Genomic DNA, 17,417 nt, shown 5'->3' on the forward strand with positions numbered 1-17,417 from the left:
ATGTGGATGTCCCTGGGCTAAAATCTAGGCGGTGGAAAGGCTACCTTCATCTCTAGAGGCTCTAGGGGAGAATCTTTCTTCTCGCCTTTTCCACATTCTGGAGTCTGCCTGCATTTTTTGGCTTTGGGCTCTTCTCCACTCTCACCATTAGCAACCTTGCATCTCATGGACCCTTCTTCTATGGCTACATGTCTCTGTGGCTCTTTCCTTCCCCCTTCCTTCCACTGTTAAGGACTCATGTGTTTACTTAGTCCTGAATGGAGACGCCATCCTCATCCACATGAGCCCACTGTCCTAATCCATACAGGCTGCTACAAGGAAATGCACTAGACCGGGCAGCTTATAAACAACAGAACTTTGTTTCTCACAGTCCTGGAGGCTGAGAAGTGCAAGATCAAGGTGCCGGCAGTTTTGGTGTCTGGAGAAGGTCTGCTTTCTCATAGAGGCTTCCTTCTTGCTGTGTCTTCACATGGTGAGAGGAACAAACAAGCTCCCTTGTGCTTTTAATAAGGGTGCTAATCCCAGTCATGAGGGCAGAGTCTCCCGTAAGGCTTAACCTCCTAATACCATCACCTTGAGGGTTAGGATTTTAACACAGGAACATTGACGGAACACAATGTTCCTTCCATAGCACCAGGGTAGTCTCCTCATGTCAAGGTCTTTACCTTAATCATATGTATGACGTACCGTTTTCATGTAAGGTTCTAGGAATCTGTGGACATCTTTGAAGGGCCATTATTTTGCTGACCACGTTATACATATATTTTAATATTCTAGACTAGTGTGAAAACAATGGCACTTCCATTGCTTTATATATGTGTATGTGTGTATATTTATGTATGTATATATATAACATATATACATTATCTAATGCTATAGTTAAAAAAACTTGTAGACACAAATATACCCTTTTTTTTTTTTTAAAAACCGTTTTTTTTGCTATTTTACTTCATATTGCCAACTCCTTTTTCTTGAAACTGCTTCAACCCTGGGATTCTATTTTGCTATTAGTTTTATTTTATTGAAATATTCATGAATGAGCATTGACTTGTATATGGATTTGAAAGTCACAATAATGTTCTCATGAATTCATCTGTGAGTAACATTTTATAGGCAAAATGTCTGCACCAGGATCAGGACAAGAGGAAGATGTATAATTCCCTTATTCTAAAGTACCGCCATTCATTGTTATTATTTTAAAATATGAGGGTTGACTGATGTTAAAACACAAAATGGGGCCAGGAGTGATGGCTCCCGCCTGTAATCCTAACACTTTGGGAGGCCGAGGCAGGCAGATCACCTGAGGTCAGGAGTTTGAGACCAGCCTGGCCAACATGGTGAAACCCCATCTCTCCTAAAAATACAAAATTAACCAGGCATGGTGGCGCATGACTGTAATCCCAGTTACTCGGGAGGCTGAGGCAGGAGGATAACTTGAGCCCAGGAGGTGGAGGTTGGGGTGAGCCAAGATTGCGCCACTGCACTCCAGCCTGGGCGACAAGAATGAAACTCCATCTAAAAAAAAAAAAAAAAAAAAAGAGGGTTCAGCAAGGTTGAAGCATAAAGGGTTAATAGAATCATTTATTAATTGTATTTCTGTACATCTGCAAGACACAATCTGAACATGAAATTAGAAAAACAAAAATTTGTTGGGCAATAAGAGCAAAACTTCGTCTCAAAAATAAAAAACAAAAAAAGAATAGTAATCTACAGTGTCACTTGCCATCCAAGCTTGACTTCTACCTTTACTTTCTGATATGGTTTGGCCGTGTCCCCACCCAAATCTCAGCATGAATTATAATCCCCATAATCCTCATGTGTCCAGGGAGGGGCCTGGGGGGAGGTGACTGGATCATGGGGACAGTTTTCCTCATGCTGTTCTTGTGGTATTCAGTGAGTCCTCATGAGATCTTACAGGATTTTGTTTTGTTTTGTTTTGTTTGGTTTTTGGGATTGAGTCTTGCTCTCTCGCCCAGGCTGGAGTGCCATGGCGCCATCTTGGCTCACTGCAGCCTCTGCCTCCTGGATTCCAGCGATTCTCCTGCTTTTGGCCTTCTGAGTAACTGGGATTACAGGCATGCACCAGCACACTCAGCTAATTTTTGTATTTTTAGTAAGAGATGGGATTTCACTACGTTAGCTAGGCTGGTCTCGAACTCCTGACCTCAGTCAATCCACCCACCTTGGCCTCCCAAAGTGCTAGGGTTATGAGTGTGAGCCACTGTATCCAGCTGAGATCTGATGGTTTTATACATGTTTGACAGTTGCTCCTTCACATGCTCACACTCTCTGTGCGGCCACCATGTTAGTTGGACCTGGTTCTCCTTCTGCCATGTTTATAAATTTCCTGAGGCCTCCCCAGCCATGTGAAACTGTGAGTCAATCAAACCTCTTTCCTTTATAAATTGCCCAGCCTCAGGTATTTCTTTCTATCAGTGTGAAAACAGACTGATATAATTTCTGATAATCATACTTGAAGAACTGGGGGATTCAGACTACCTGGGATCAAATTGTGGCCCCACCCTTAGCAGTCATGTGAGGTTACTTAAGGAGATTACTTACCTTCTCCATCTCAAGTTTTTCTGTAAAATCTGTAAAATGAGATTGTTTCTGAGGGTTAAGTGAGCATAGCACAGTGGGGACACTGTCAAGCACACACTACTTGCCAGATGTCGAGTATTATCTTTATTGAATTAGGATGGTGGTAACCCACTTTATGGCTCTCAATTTTGTATGACAAAATCATGCATAGTGCTTTGTTAGTAGAAGAAAGAAAATCTGAAAGTCTCTGCCATGGAAGGAAGAAATAGCGGGGAGAAAAGGGAGTTGGTAAGTTTCAGCATTTCAGAGCTTGGAGGGACAAGTTAGGTTTCTATTTTATGGAGAAGGAGGTGGAGGCAGGATGGGTCCTAAGGTGTCATTCAAGACACACAGCCGTAACTCTTTACTGAGAATAGACTAGGGCCCCAGGGATTGCTGTGGTCAATTTGCAGACAAAAACGACCACTCATTGGAAGACAGGAGAGGAGTGTTTTGTTACAAAAGCAGTCAGCCATTCAGGTGTATCTACATTCAGTCAGCAAATAAAAGTTGTTCAGCTTGGTTGCTAATGGGACCCACTCTACTGAGGCTTTGTGTAGAACTCAGAGAGGAAGACGGCTTCAAGCAACGAACTACCCTGTGCTTTTCTTAGGACTAAAAAGCTCAGGAAGCTGGTGATGGATGAAAACCTTAGTCCCACTGGCACTGCACGAGGGGCCAGGAGAGCAGCAGCCTCATAAGCCACAGGGCGGGGCAGCCCAGGCAGGGGCATTCTGAGCTGTTGGGGAGGGGTGGCAGCCAGGGTGGGGCACTGTGAACTGTCGGGGAGGGCATTGTGAAGTGTGGGGTGGGGCATTGTGTGCCACATGCCTGGGCTCCCACCTGGGCCAGTGGGCTTCAGTCTGTAGGTGACTACAGAAGGAGGAGGAGCTCCGTCTGTTCTCTCTTCAGGCAGTTGTTGTGTCTCTCAGCGCTTGTTGGGTTCACAGCCTATTAAATAAGCGGCTGGTCTTCACCCTCCCAGACAAGTCAACTCAGGGGAGGCGACAGGGTGCGGGCCTTGGCCCACAGTCGCGGCCGGGGCTGGGGCCACGGCCGGCCTGTGAGGTGGGCAGGCGAGCAGCAGACAAGACCATCTCTGCAAGTGCAGCATAGCCTCGGCCTAGGATAGCAGGAGTGCGTGGCCAAAGCTGTGAGCAGAGGCCCAGGTGGTGGCAGACAGTAGAGGTGTCCCATGGGGAACATACTGACCTGTTGTGTGCGCCCCAGTGACCCTGAGTTTGACCAGCAACAGGGGTCCGTGTGTCCCTCTGAATCTGAGATCTATGAGGCAGGAGCTGGGGACAAGATGGCAGGAGCTGGGGACAGGATGGCAGGGGCACCCATGGCTGCTGCTATGCAGCCTGCTGCGGTGACTGTCGAAGTTAGTGAGGACCTCCACATGCACCACATCCATGACTGGGAGATGCCTGAAGGTAAGGAGGTGACGGGTGCCATCTGCCTTCTGCTTGCCTCTGGCTGCTGCTGTCCCCAAGGTCCCCTGGGAGGCATCGCCCACTTCGAGCTCCTTTCTGCCTGTAGCCAGCTTTCCCGGGGCTGGCCAGGAACAAGAGCTGGCTCTGCCTTGCATTCCCACCCCTTAGTCTTTCCCCACCAAGTCCAGCAGTTTCTTTTCGCCTCCCCTCCCAATCGCTCAGTGCTTGCTCTCTCATCTTTCTCCCAGGCTGCCATGGGACCATTTATTTATGGCTCTTCTTGTCAAATAAGCAGCAGTCGAATAAATGAGTTGATCAATTTTTACAAATGATTACATCTTTTTTTCTTTTTTCCCTCTATACATATAGCTTTGGAGTTTAACCCTTCTGCCAATCCAGAGGCAAGCACAATATTCCAGAGGAACTCTCAAACAGATGGTGAGACAACATTGTCTGTAGCTCTATTTATTATCCTGTGGGACTTTGCTGAGGCTTCTTTGGACCATTCTCTTCCTTTTCTCAATAAAAACTCAAATATCCCAACTTTCCAGTACCCATCTTATTTTTTCTTTGTACCTATCCAGATGGTACCTAAGTGAAGGAACCAGGTAAGTGCCTAATTGTTTGCTTTGTTAAAGTAGCTAAATCTCAGCACAGTTCATATTCAGATATTTGGGGATTTCTTGTTTAAAATCAGAATGGAGGTTGCCATGGGAGAGGCTGTATGGTATTCTTAATGGGCTGCTGTAAGTCACCTTGATAGAGGCTGCTGAGTTTCTTCTAACTGTAATTTGAACACAGAAGTGGGGGGAAAGAGGGTGTTTAAAATAATTGTGAAAGGTGCAAAATGTCACGACCAGGGAGGCAGAGAAATGGCTGTGTGTGTGTGGGGGCAGGTAGGGTTTCTCAAAGAAGTTTGCCCATGAGGCTCTGATGACTTTAAAATTCTTACTTTAACACAAAATGTGTCTCCAGATTTATTCTGGTGACTTAACAGATTTTATTTACCTCCTTGTTCTAAAAGGTAGGTGAGGTTCATGGTCAAAACTTTCAAAAGACATGAAACATCAATGTAGACTTTTAATGTGTAATATAAAAATTGCAGGTTAAAATCTCTGACCTTCCCTGTAAAGAGTGATTGTTGCCATGGCTTCCCCTTTGTCCTTTCCCCTCCTGACAATAGCATCTTGTTCAAAGATAAGAAAATTGGAGTTTTGCCCAGGCATGGTGGCTTACGCCTGTAATACCACCATTTTGCTTTTGCTGGTGGCTGGGAGAGCGGAGAGGACGCCATGAAGGCTTCTGGCACACTAGGAGAGTACAAGGTGGTGGGTCGCTGCCTGCCCACCCCCGAATGCCACACACCACCCCTCTACCGCATGCGAATCTTTGCGCCTAATCATGTCGTCGCCAAGTCCCGCTTCTGGTACTTCGTATCTCAGTTAAAGAAGATGAAGAAATCTTCAGGGGAGATTGTCTACTGTGGGCAGGTGTTTGAGAAGTCGCCACTGCGGGTGAAGAACTTCGGAATCTGGCTGCGCTATGACTCCCGGAGCGGCACCCACAACATGTACCGGGAATACCGGGACCTGACCACTGCGGGCGCTGTCACCCAGTGCTACCGAGACATGGGTGCCCGGCACCGCGCCCGGGCCCACTCCATTCAGATCATGAAGGTGGAGGAGATCGCGGCCAGCAAGTGCCGTCGGCCGGCTGTCAAGCAGTTCCATGACTCCAAGATCAAGTTCCCGCTGCCCCACCGGGTCCTGCGCCGTCAGCACAAGCCACGCTTCACCACCAAGAGGCCCAACACCTTCTTTTAGGTGCAGGGCTTTCGCCTGGGTATGCCCCAAATAAACTCAGGAATGCCCTGGTAAAAAAAAAAAAAAAAAAAAAAAAAAAAAAATACCACCATTTTGGGAGGCCGAGGCAGGTGGATCACCTGAGGTCAGGAGTTCGAGACCAGCCTGGCCAACATGCTGAAACCCCTTGTCTACTAAAAAAATACAAAAATTAGCTGGGCGTGGTGGCGCATGCTTGTAGTTCCTGCTACTCTTGAGACTGAGGCAGGAGAATTGCTTGAACCCGGGAGGCAGAGGTTGCAGTGAGCAGAGATCACGCCAATGCACTCCAGCCTGGGTGACAGAGCAAGACCCCATCTCACAAAAAAAAAAAAAAAAAAAAGAAAAAAAGAAAGTTGGAGTTTTTCAGTCTCTATCCTTATGGGAGAGGCAGGGGATGGGTGGTGGTAGAAAAGAGAAAACAATTAGTTGATTTGCCTCTAAAATTTTGCGAAGAGATGAATCTAAGTAAAGTAATTCTGGGTAGTAATATAGTTCTTGAATAAAAACTAAAATTTTCTTGGAAAACATTACATCACAACGAAATTAAATCCAGTTGGCTTATTGGTTTCATTTAAATGCCAGAGATTTCATTCCTGTAGAGGAAATGTCTTGTAGCTCTTCTATTTAAACTTTGGTTGGGCTTTTAAGTTTTTAAAAAGTAGGATAATTAAGACTCATGATGAGTGTGACTTTGTAACTTGGAAGTACTATCCTCACTTTTCAAGATATTTAAGGATTGCTTTAGAATAAACAAATATATTATGTGAATTAATTGATTATACCTTTATACACAAAGCGTGTAAGTACTTGTGTAAACTTACACTCTGCTCGCTGATGTAAGGAAACCTCTGAGTGATGTTACACACCAGTTAGTAGCTGGGTAGTGTCGGATGAGAGCCCCAAAATGGCTCTTTATTGTCATTCTTTAGGATTACAACACAGTTTATGTATGTTTCCCTTGGCCCTTTCCAGTATAAATAAGGCCTGTGTATGTTCTCCCTATGTATTGCTAATGAAGAAATGAAGACTTAGAGATACACATGACTGTGGAAGACAGCTACTCAACAGAACTAAGGTTCTATATCCTCAGAATGACATGGAAGTGACAGATATGCTGAATTTACTTTTAAAAAATTAAAAAAACTCTAGAATACATCTTATACTTTGCCTATAAAATAGACCTGTCTTTTAAAACTTACTGCCATCTTGATTTATTTTATGCAAAGTTGATTTTACACAACTCAAAGCCAACATTTACCTCTTCTTCTTCTTCTTCTTCCTCTTCCTCCTCTTCTTCCTCTTCCCCTTCTTCTTCCTCTTCCTCCTCCTCCTCCTCCTCTTCTTCTTCTTCTTCTTCTTCTTCTTTCTTCTTCTCTTCTTCTTCTTTTTTTTGAATAAAGGTGGGTGTGACTATGTTACTCATGCTGGCTTCAAATTCCTGACCTGGGTTCAAGTGATTTTCCCATCTCAGCCTTCTGAGTAGCTGGGACTACAAGCATGTTCCACCTTGCCTGGCTCTATCTTATGTCTATACATTCATTTCAATGGATAAGAATAAAAGTAAAAGTAGTGAAAGAGCCTAAATGCAGCAGTTGAGTAAACGAGTTGATAAATTTTAATAAATGATTGCATCTTTTTTCTTTTCTCCCTCTATACATATAGCTTTGGATTTTAACCCTTCTGCCAATCCAGAGGCAAGCACAATATTCCAGAGGAACTCTCAAACAGATGGTGAGACAACATTGTTTTTTCTACCAAGAGAAAGAGTAAAAACTCTTGTTTGATCAGGTGTATTATAGGAAGTATTTAGAAAAACTCATATTGGTTTAAATTTTTCAACTTTTCACATATTCACTTGTCTTATTTTAACATGTGATATATTTTCCTTTAGTTATCTTGTTAGTGAAAACATCTAAACTTTTTGTTTATACATTTTTGCCATCTTTTTATCAACATAATTAATTTGTCATGTGATGGAGGAGTCATGGATTTCTCTTTATTCATAATTCTTGGCCCCTTTTCCTTTGCTCCAAAGAGTACATTTTAAAGATGAATGACAGAACTTAGGCTTCAGCTTGGTTTTCTTTTAAACAAATTACAAACATAGTTGTTTATTATCAGGAATTGAATCTGTGATTTGGGTCTCCTCTCACACAGTCCTCTGACCACATTCATTTACCACATCCAAGTTCGTGCTACTCAAAACTTTTAAGTTATTAACCCTTTCATTTGATGTAATGTCAATTTAAACATGCCCTACTCCTGCTTATTTTCCTTAAAGTTATCGTTAAATCCTCATGTATTTGCTAAAAAGCCATGCACAAGCAAGTTTTCCAGTTGACTTAAACAGCAAGAATACAAGTGAGGGTTCTATAATAATATGTGAAGTAATGCAGCACAGTAAAACATGGGAGTTTGTAACCTTTGTTTTTATCGTTTGAGTAGACTTTGCCCATCTTGAGTCAGTTATTTCTGATTAGAATTTGTGTTCATTTTTTACATTACTATAAAGAGATACCTAAGGCTGGGTAATTTATAACAAAAAGAGGTTTAATTGGCTCGTAGATCTTCAGGCTGTACAAACATGGCTTCAACATCTGCTTCTGGAGAGGGCCTCAGCAAGCTTACAATCATGATAGAAGGCAGAGGGGAAGCAGGTTTTTCCACATGGTAAAGAGGGAGGAGAGAGGGGAAGAGGGAAGGTACCACACTCTTTTTTTTTTTTTTTGAAATGGAGTCTCGCTCTGTTGCCCAGGCGGGAGTGCAATGGAGTGATCTTGGCTCACTACAACCTCTACCTCCCAGGTTCAAGCAATTCTCCAGCCTCAGCCTCCCGAGTAGTTGGGACTATAGGCGGGCACCATAACACCTGGCTAATTTTTGTATTTTTGGTATAGACAGGGTTTCACCACGGTGGCCAGGCTGGTCTCAAACTCCTGACCTCAGGTGATCCGCCCGCTTCAGCTTCCCAAAGTGCTGGGATTACAGGCTCGAGCCACCGCACCTGGCCAGTACCACACTCTTTTAAACTACCAAAAGGAGAATTTGCTTGTTACCATGAGGGTGGGACCAAGCCATTCATTGGGAATCCCCCGACATTACCCAAACACCTCCCACTAGGCCCTGTCTCCAAAATTAAGGGTCACATGTTACCATGAGATTTGGAGGGGGAATATATCTAAAACGTACCAGAATTGTATTTCCCAGCTCCTTCCAGAGCCATAGGCTTCTCTCACCTAGAGAGCATGGAAGCGGTAAAAGAAAAGCTATTCCATGTCCCTCACTCTTCAGTGGTAGGAACTTTTGCCTACAAGGCCCTTCCAGCATCAAAGGCAGAGGCAGTGTAGGAAACAAAGCATGACCCAAGTCCCTCTTGAGGCTTTTATTATTCTGGCCTTTTTTTAGAAAAACAAAAATGATTTTTTTGTACTGCAGACACTATGTCCAATTAGGTTTGTATACTCATTTTACAATTAAAATTTACGAAAGGTTCTGTGGCTTACACCTGTAATCCCAGCTCTTTGGGAGGCCGAAGTGGGTGGATCATGAGGTTAGGAGATCAAGACCATCCTGGCTAATGCAGTGTAACCTCCTCTCTGCTAAAAATACAAAAAAAAAAAAAAAAAGAAAAAGAAAGAAAAATTAGCTAGGCATGGTGGCATGTGCCTGTAGTCCCAGCTTGTTGGGAGACTGAGGCTGGAGAATCGCTTGAACCTGGGAGTCAGAGAGGTTGCAGTGAGCTGAGATCCCACCACTGCACTCCAGCCTAGGTTATAGAGTGAGACTCCATCTGAAAAAAAAAAAAAATTAGGATACATTACTTTTGAGTTGTGTAAAGACCCCTTTTTTGTTTTGTTTTGTTTTTAGTGGCATATTAGTAGGTAACCACTAAGTGTGGTTCAAGATGCTTACGGGGATTCTGTTGCATCTAGAGATAGGTGCCTGGTCAGGAAGTAGTTCTTAGAGCTGTTAGCTCTTAGCTTCTGATAATTAAAGTAAGCTATGTGTAAATACCGAGTGAGAGAATACTAATGGATCATGGCTCATATATGCAACAGTTAAACCTTTTTATTAGCTAAGATTTTCATCTGGCCTAATTTTTTTGCCCTTTTCTTTTGTACATGAGGATTCCTTCATTTGTAGGTAATAGAAACAAAAGGTAAAGTAGATGAAAAGCTAAAATTTTAGATTTGACTTTACGACATTAATCGTGCCAGATAATTTAAATTACAAATTATTGAAAATAGTTTCTTTAAATGGAATTTTGTCTCATTTTACATAGGAGTAATCACTAAGATGTTAACAACTACTTTTATTTTATGGTATTCGTATCAGAAGTGACCATTTTTTTTTTTTTTATTCTTAGTTGTAGACATAAGAAGCAGCAATTGTACAAACCATGTAAGTAAACAGTCAAATAGTTACGAAATGGATAGTTTGACATAAAAGTTGTCTCTCTTGATTTCTTTAAATTACAATGTGGACCCAGTGGTGGTAGCGTGGACCTCTTTTTGTGGATTTTCTAAATCTCTTCTATTTTCCTAAGTATTAAATTTATCTAGAAAAGTCTTTAGTTTAGTGTGTCCACCTTTTAAGGATGTCTGATATTTAAGTTACATTTCAATAGTCTGGTTGTGGTAAAAAGATCTGCCTTAAGGCTGGGCATGGTAGCTCATGCCTGTAATCCCAGCACTTTAGGAGGCCAAGGTGGACAGATCATCTGAGGTCAGGAGTTCGAGACAACCGTGACCAACATGGTGAAATTCTGTCTCTACCAAAAATACAAAATTAGCCAGGTGTGTTGGCGCATGCCTGTAATCTCAGCTACTCAGGAGGCTGAGGCAGGAGAATCACTTGAACGTGGGAGGCAGAGGTTGCAGTGAGCCGAGATGGTGCCATTGTGCTCCAGCCTGGGCGAGAGAGTGAATCTCTGTCTCAAAAAAAAAAAAAACAAAAAAACCAAAAAAAACAAAAAAACCCCCCAAAACTGCCTTAAATATTTAATCTTATTTTTAATGAAATAACAAAAATAGAGTAAGTTAATGCCAGCACTGTCTACTGATTTTCTATCACAGCAGGTGAAAGCATACCTTCCTCGCTACACCATGGTCTTATGTTCCTCCCTCTGTTTCTTCCAATTGTAGCACACTTCTTCATTAAATCAGTAATATTTACATGATTATGACTCTGCAAATATTACTCACTGCTAAGTCATATGGTGTTTTCACTGTGCCTCTGCATTACATGACCTTCATCCTGTCTCTGAAACAGTTCTCAAATCTGAGCACTTCTGCAACTCTCCTGGATCTTCTCTTTTTCCCTAGCCGATGTTAGTTTATCCATCCAAATATAATAAGTAGCCTCTGGGTGGTCTGTTTGCTTTCACATCCATTATTTTTCAGCATGAAGTTAATTTTCTGACTATTCGTTTGCTTATTTTCTTTTTTTTTTCTTTTTTTTTTTTTTTTTGAGATGGAGTCTGGCTCTGTCGCCCGGGCTGGAGTGCAGTGGCCAGATCTCAGCTCACTGCAAGCTCCGCCCCCCGGGTTTACGCCATTCTCCTGCCTCAGCCTCCCGAGTAGCTGGGACTACAGGCGCCCGCCGCCTCGCCCGGCTAGTTTTTTGTATTTTTTAGTAGAGACGGGGTTTCACCGTGTTAGCCAGGATGGTCTCGATCTCCTGACCTCGTGATCCGCCCGTCTCGGCCTCCCAAAGTGCTGGGATTACAGGCTTGAGCCACCGCGCCCGGCCCGTTTGCTTATTTTCTAACAGCTGTTTTTCCCCTAAGTATTGTAGCATTTATCACATGCCTTTCAAAGATATTTTCTGTCTGTGAAAACACATTTGTTCCTTTTTTTCTTTGTAGAAGGGCAACTTTCTTTGGCCTTTTGTCATCCTAGCTCAATATAGAGTGGCTTTCCCTAGATAGGCTCGATGTCTGCTTTTCAGTGCTATCTCCTTAAAGTCTTTTGGGATCTCACATAACTGCTCTCTTGTGTGGGATCATCTGAGTCCCTGATTCTGTCCCTGAGTCCCTGATTCTGTGTTTCCTACTGTCCTGTTATCCTCTCTATTTGTACTTCAACACATTGTCCTGGGTGGAGATGTTTAGAGAGCTGGCCAATCTTAAAATCCCTCCTCTTTGATAGAGAGGACACCTCTAGGTTGAATCTAAATTTTATGTTTCTGAAGACATTTTGCAGTTGTGCTCTCATTACAATGTTGTTCTTGAATCTATTGCCAGTGTGTGATACACTATTTACACCCAAGTTTTAGGTAGCTGTGGAAACTTTTTAGGATCTTTTCTATCTCTGAGGTTCTGAAATTTTATAATAACAGCTTGGTGGGAGCCAGGCACAGTGGCTCATGCCCGTAATCCCAGCACTTTGGGAGGCTGTGGTGGGTGGATCACAAGGACAGGAGTTCGAGACAAGTCTGGCCAATACGGTGAAACCCCATCTCTACTAAAAATACAAAAACTAACGAGGAGTGGTGGCGTGCGCCTGTAGTCCCAACTACTTGGGAGACTGAGGCAGGAGAATCACTTGAACCGAGGAGGCGGAGGTTGCAGTGAGCCCAGATTGCTCCACTGCACTCCAGCCTGGACAATAGAGTGAGACTCCATCTCAAAAAAACAAAACAAAACAAAAAAAACAGTCACAGCTTGGTGGGGATCTTCTTATTTTATTGAGGCTACTAAACCTGCAGACTGTCTCTTCTTGAGAATTTTTTTATGTTCCGTTACTTTTTTATCGATAGTCTTGTTATTCAGATGCTAGGCTGCTTAGACCACTATACAGACATTGGTTTTTAATTTTTCCCCTTCTGTTTTTTTCAGTTTGTCTTTTTATTCCACTTCTGGGATATTCTGTCATTTTATCCTCTACATTTTTATTGAATTTTATATTTTTGAGAGTATTTTAAGATTTTTTTTTTAAGTTTTGCTCCTGATTTTGACTGGTCTCATGAATTCCTTTTTTCTGTTGTTTTGATCTCTTTTGTTGGAGGCTTCCCTCCAATGTGTGGTGGTCCCTGGTCTGCTTTATTTGGAAGCAGGACTTCTGTTAACTGATAGCGCTCAGTGTGAGGTTTTTCTGGCTCAGAGATACCATGGCCTAAACCTGCGATATATGGTTTGGGATGGGAATTGTGTTGAATTTGTGATTGCTTTTGGCAGTATGGTCCTTTTCACAATATTCATTCTACCGATTCATGAGCATGGGATGTCTTTCCATTTGTTTGTGTCCATGATTTCTTTCAACTATGGTTTGTAGTTCGAACGGGCATATCAAAAAAATAATCCAACCTGGCGCGGTAGCTCCCGCCTGTAATCCCAGCACTTTAGGAGGCCGAGGCAGGTGGATCAGGACGTCAGGAGTTTAAGACTAGCCTGGCCAACATGGTGAAACCCTGTCTCTACTAAAAATACAAAAATTAGCTGGGTATGGTGGTGCGTGCCTGTAATCACAGCTACTCAGGAGGCTGAGGCAGGAGAATCGCTTGAACCTGGGAGGTGGAGGTTGCAGTGAGTCAAGATTACACCACTGCACATTCCAGCCTGGGTGACAGAGCAAGACTCCATCTCAAAATAATAATAATAATAATAATCCACCATGATCAAATGGGTTTCATACCAGGGATGCAGGGATGGATTAACATACACAAGTCAATGAATGTGATACACCACATAAACAGAATTAAAAACAAAAAATCACATGATCATCTCAACAGACATAGAAAAAACATTTGACAGAATGCAGCATCCTTCTATGATTAAAACCCTCAGCAAGATCGGCATACAAGGGTCATATCTCAATGTAATAGCCATCTATGACAAACCCACAGCCAACATAATACTGAATGGGGAAAATTTGAAAGCATTCCCCCTGAGAACTGGAACAAGACAAGGATGCACACTCTCACCACTTATTTTTTTGTTTTATTGTATTTTTACAAACATAGACGTTACTAAATGCTGCTCAATCCCCCAGGGAAGATCTTTCATTACAAAACAATTTTCCACACAACTGCAAGAGATTGGAATGGTACTCTGATAACAAAAGATGTGAGAAATACTTCACCAAGTAAAAACATAAAAGACCTCTGTACAGTCAACCTTTTCAGAGCTCTACAGAGGAAGCCTACTGCATTTCCTTTAAATAAAGCCAGGCAGTGACAACTAGTGCTCTGTATTACCACACTGTGGACTCAAAGCCTCCATCCCTAGGTCAGGAGGGACTAGGTGAAGGGCAGGTCATGAGGACTGGAAAGGCCCTGCCTTCAGCCTTTGAGAGGAGGAGGAGGAATGAGTTGAGGGGCAAGCTGGGTAATTCACCTGAGCTGCCTCTACCCATCCGTTACCACTCTGGGGAATTGCAGAGGAAGGGGGATATTCATGAGGAACAATCTGAAGAATTTTGGTTTACTTTCCCAGCTTTTATTTATATTTTGTGCTTTAAAAAGCCTGGAGATTTAAGGTTTTGTCTAAATTCCAGAGTACAGTAATATATTTCTTGAGGAAGGGGTTAGGGCAGGTAATTCCCCCCATCATATTTCTGGGTGAGACAAAGAGAAGGGTAAGGATGATACCTTAGTTTTATTTTAGGAAGTATTCTTTTTCCTAGGATGTAACTAAGGTTTGCAGCAGTCACTCTCACCACTTCTATTCAACATAGTACTGGAAGGCCTAGTCAGAGCAATCACACAAGACAAAGCAATAAAAGGCATCCAGATCGGTAAAGAGGAAGTCAGACTGTTGCTGTTTGCTGATGATATGATCATATACCTAGGAAACCCTAAAGACTCTTCCCAAAAGCTTCTGGAACTGTTAAATGAATTCAGGAAAGTTTCAGGAGACAAAATTAATGTACACAAATCAGTAACTCTGTTATACCCCAACAGCGACCAAGCTTAAACCAAGAACTCAACCCCTTTATGATACCTGCAAAATAAAATAAAATAAAATACTTAGGAATAGACCTAACCAGGGAGGTGAAAGACCTCTACAAGGAAAACAACATTAGTATTTTTAATGGGTTAAAATGAGAGGCAGCAGGTACAGTGGAAGAAATCAGTGGGTGGGCTTCGGTGTCCAACAGGTACTGGACCTTTGATGGTAAGGCTTTTTTTTTTTACTTACTAAGTTACTAGGTACTATTATTTTCTAGTTTTTGGCATTAAACCTTAAAACTACTAAGTAACCCCTTCCATTTATTGTTAAAGAGCATAAAATTTCATGCTCTAATTTATGCTGACTGACGTTAGATTATTTGTTTCTATTTTGTGACTACCTTAAATAATACCTATAAATAGTAAACTGTTAGTAATGTTTTTGCTGTAATTGAATGTAGTAAGATTTATCTTCCAAATGATAACCGAATTGTCAAACACTTGTCAAAGTTTTGGATTTACTCAAAATTCTATGCTCAGCAGCTGGAGATAGGAAGAGTAGGGGCCCTCCCTTACTGTTATGGAGAGGCATACTTTCTCATGAGGGGAACACTCTGCAAGAATTTGTATCTTGTTAGCAGTGGTGACTTCAACTAACTAGTGTACAAAAAGACATGTATTGGTGAGGCTGCCAACAAAGAGATCCAAGAGGGTAGATGGAGTCGAGCTTGCTGAAACAAGGAAAGAGAAAAGCAGTATTCTAGGCAGAGAGCAGGGCTAGAGCAGGAAAATGACTAGGTGCAGGTCAGATGATTTATAGAATGAAATGGATCAAGTTTTGAAATGAATGGAAAATATTTTCTGAGAGTCTCATTTGAGTCATGTCATGGCAGTCTTATTTAAACATGAAGTGAAAGTTAAATTTTTTAAGTTGTCATCTGTTTTCAGGGTGTGAGAGAATATTTAAGTGATACTCTTTTTATCTTCCACATAAGAAAATAGGACTAGAGAAACCTATGGCTTCCTCACTTGTTGGTGGCCTAGCAGCCCTGGCACACAGAGCCTCTGAATCTGAAACACTTGTTTTGTCACAATATCGCCTGAAATAATACATTTAGGATGAGTAATTTAGTAAATGCATTAGTCTTGTATTCACTGCAATAAAATGCTCTTGTACCAGTATTATTTAATGCATTACATTTTATCGTAGTAAATAAATCATAGAAATAGAAATTCTCAGCTGCTTTATATTGCTGTAGAAAAAAACAATGAAATCTTATTTTAAACTTTTCTCATGATTTTTAAAGGGAATTCATAAAATCCTTGTTAGGTTTGATGACAGGTACCATATTAAGGGCAGCATTTTATAACCCGTATCTTAAACATTGTCTCTGGAAGTTAAGAGCCTCCAATGGGTTTTCTGTAGAGTGCACATGATACCGCACTCAGGCAGTTCATGGAGTGTAAGAAATATCTTAGTGCTTTGTCATTTCATATTTTAACAAAGAAAACCTTGATAAGTTTAACTTATATTTCCCTTCCTCTTCAGGTATCTACTGTGCGTTTCAGTCAACAGTACAGCTCATGTTCAACAATACTCCTTGACAGCACAGCCAGCCAGCCTTATCTTACAAAGACAATAATATCGTGAGTACAACTATACTGCCAAGGGACAGATTCGTTTATTCTAAAATTATTTCAGCCATTTGGTTGTCCTCTTCCATAATCAGTTTAAGAAATTAGAATCAACTATATATTATTGATATCCAGATTCTAAATATTAAGTATCAATTTATCTTTTAATTTTAGACTTCCTGGTGGAAGGAAAAAATCAGTTAGCAGAGAAGCAATCCCAGAAACAGTGTATATTTTTGATGCCTGTTTGCCTTTAGACAATGTTGAGCACAGTGAGAAGGATAGGTTCCCTTTATTGAATGTTTTTTGTGAAAACTTAGTGTTTCAATGCATTATAGGCCTAAATCAGTGTGTACTACTTTGGACATTAGCCTGGGAAGAAGGAACAGCTTTTCCTCTTCTGGCACCACAGTGTATCTGCATTTGAATTTCTCCCATTGTGCATGAGCACCTCGTGGGCCACAAATATGCGCTTTGAGATCACCCTGAGATGAAGCTTATTTTAAAAGGAACAACCAACACCAGCACCAGCTACATAGGGGCTGTCCAGTGTACATTATTATCATCTCCTTGGGATAGGAGTGTTGATTTTTAGAACACAGTTTGGAAAGTGCTAATTTATTAGAACACAGTTTGGAAAGTGCTCATTTAGAATATTAATGTCTTTAATTTTACTATTCATTCTGTAAACATAACTAGCTTATAAACAATTTTGTTTCAAATGCACTAGCCTTTTTAGCGAATTCAATTGGCAGTAACTTTTACTGCCATTAAAAATGGCAAGTTTACACTCATAATAATGTCACTTTCCTCCCTCCCTTTTAACAATAGTTGTGATGAAATTGTGTTTCAGCAAAAACTGGACTCAAACTCTGTCTCAAGTCCTGAGCTTTGGGACCTATTGAGTAATCACTAAATGTCTGTAGTCAGCTGAGTCTCTTAAATCTTTGAACACACATACACAAAAACTGCTTTACCTAGAGTCCCTGGCTTCTTTTGAGTTCAAAAGATTTTGATGTGTTAGCATACAATT

General features: G+C 41.6%; 1 protein-coding gene and 1 pseudogene across 1 annotated transcript in view; both read left to right on the forward strand.

The window, feature by feature from the left end:
- The first annotated feature begins 2,823 nt into the window (after positions 1 to 2,823).
- The window catches only part of LOC102142032 (arf-GAP with GTPase, ANK repeat and PH domain-containing protein 5), a 149,172-nt gene continuing 134,578 nt past the window's right edge, over positions 2,824 to 17,417 (forward strand). Inside the window, 4 exon segments of the mRNA XM_065520045.2 lie at positions 2,824 to 4,016; positions 4,386 to 4,454; positions 7,523 to 7,591; positions 10,227 to 10,261. Of these exon segments, the coding sequence (XP_065376117.1) occupies positions 3,776 to 4,016; positions 4,386 to 4,454; positions 7,523 to 7,591; positions 10,227 to 10,261 (414 nt within the window). The 5' untranslated portion in view covers positions 2,824 to 3,775.
- Positions 5,273 to 5,886, forward strand: LOC123572934 (large ribosomal subunit protein eL20 pseudogene; annotated as a pseudogene).

This window comes from Macaca fascicularis, chromosome 9, assembly GCF_037993035.2.
Source record: "Macaca fascicularis isolate 582-1 chromosome 9, T2T-MFA8v1.1".
Lineage (NCBI taxonomy): Eukaryota > Metazoa > Chordata > Mammalia > Primates > Cercopithecidae > Macaca > Macaca fascicularis.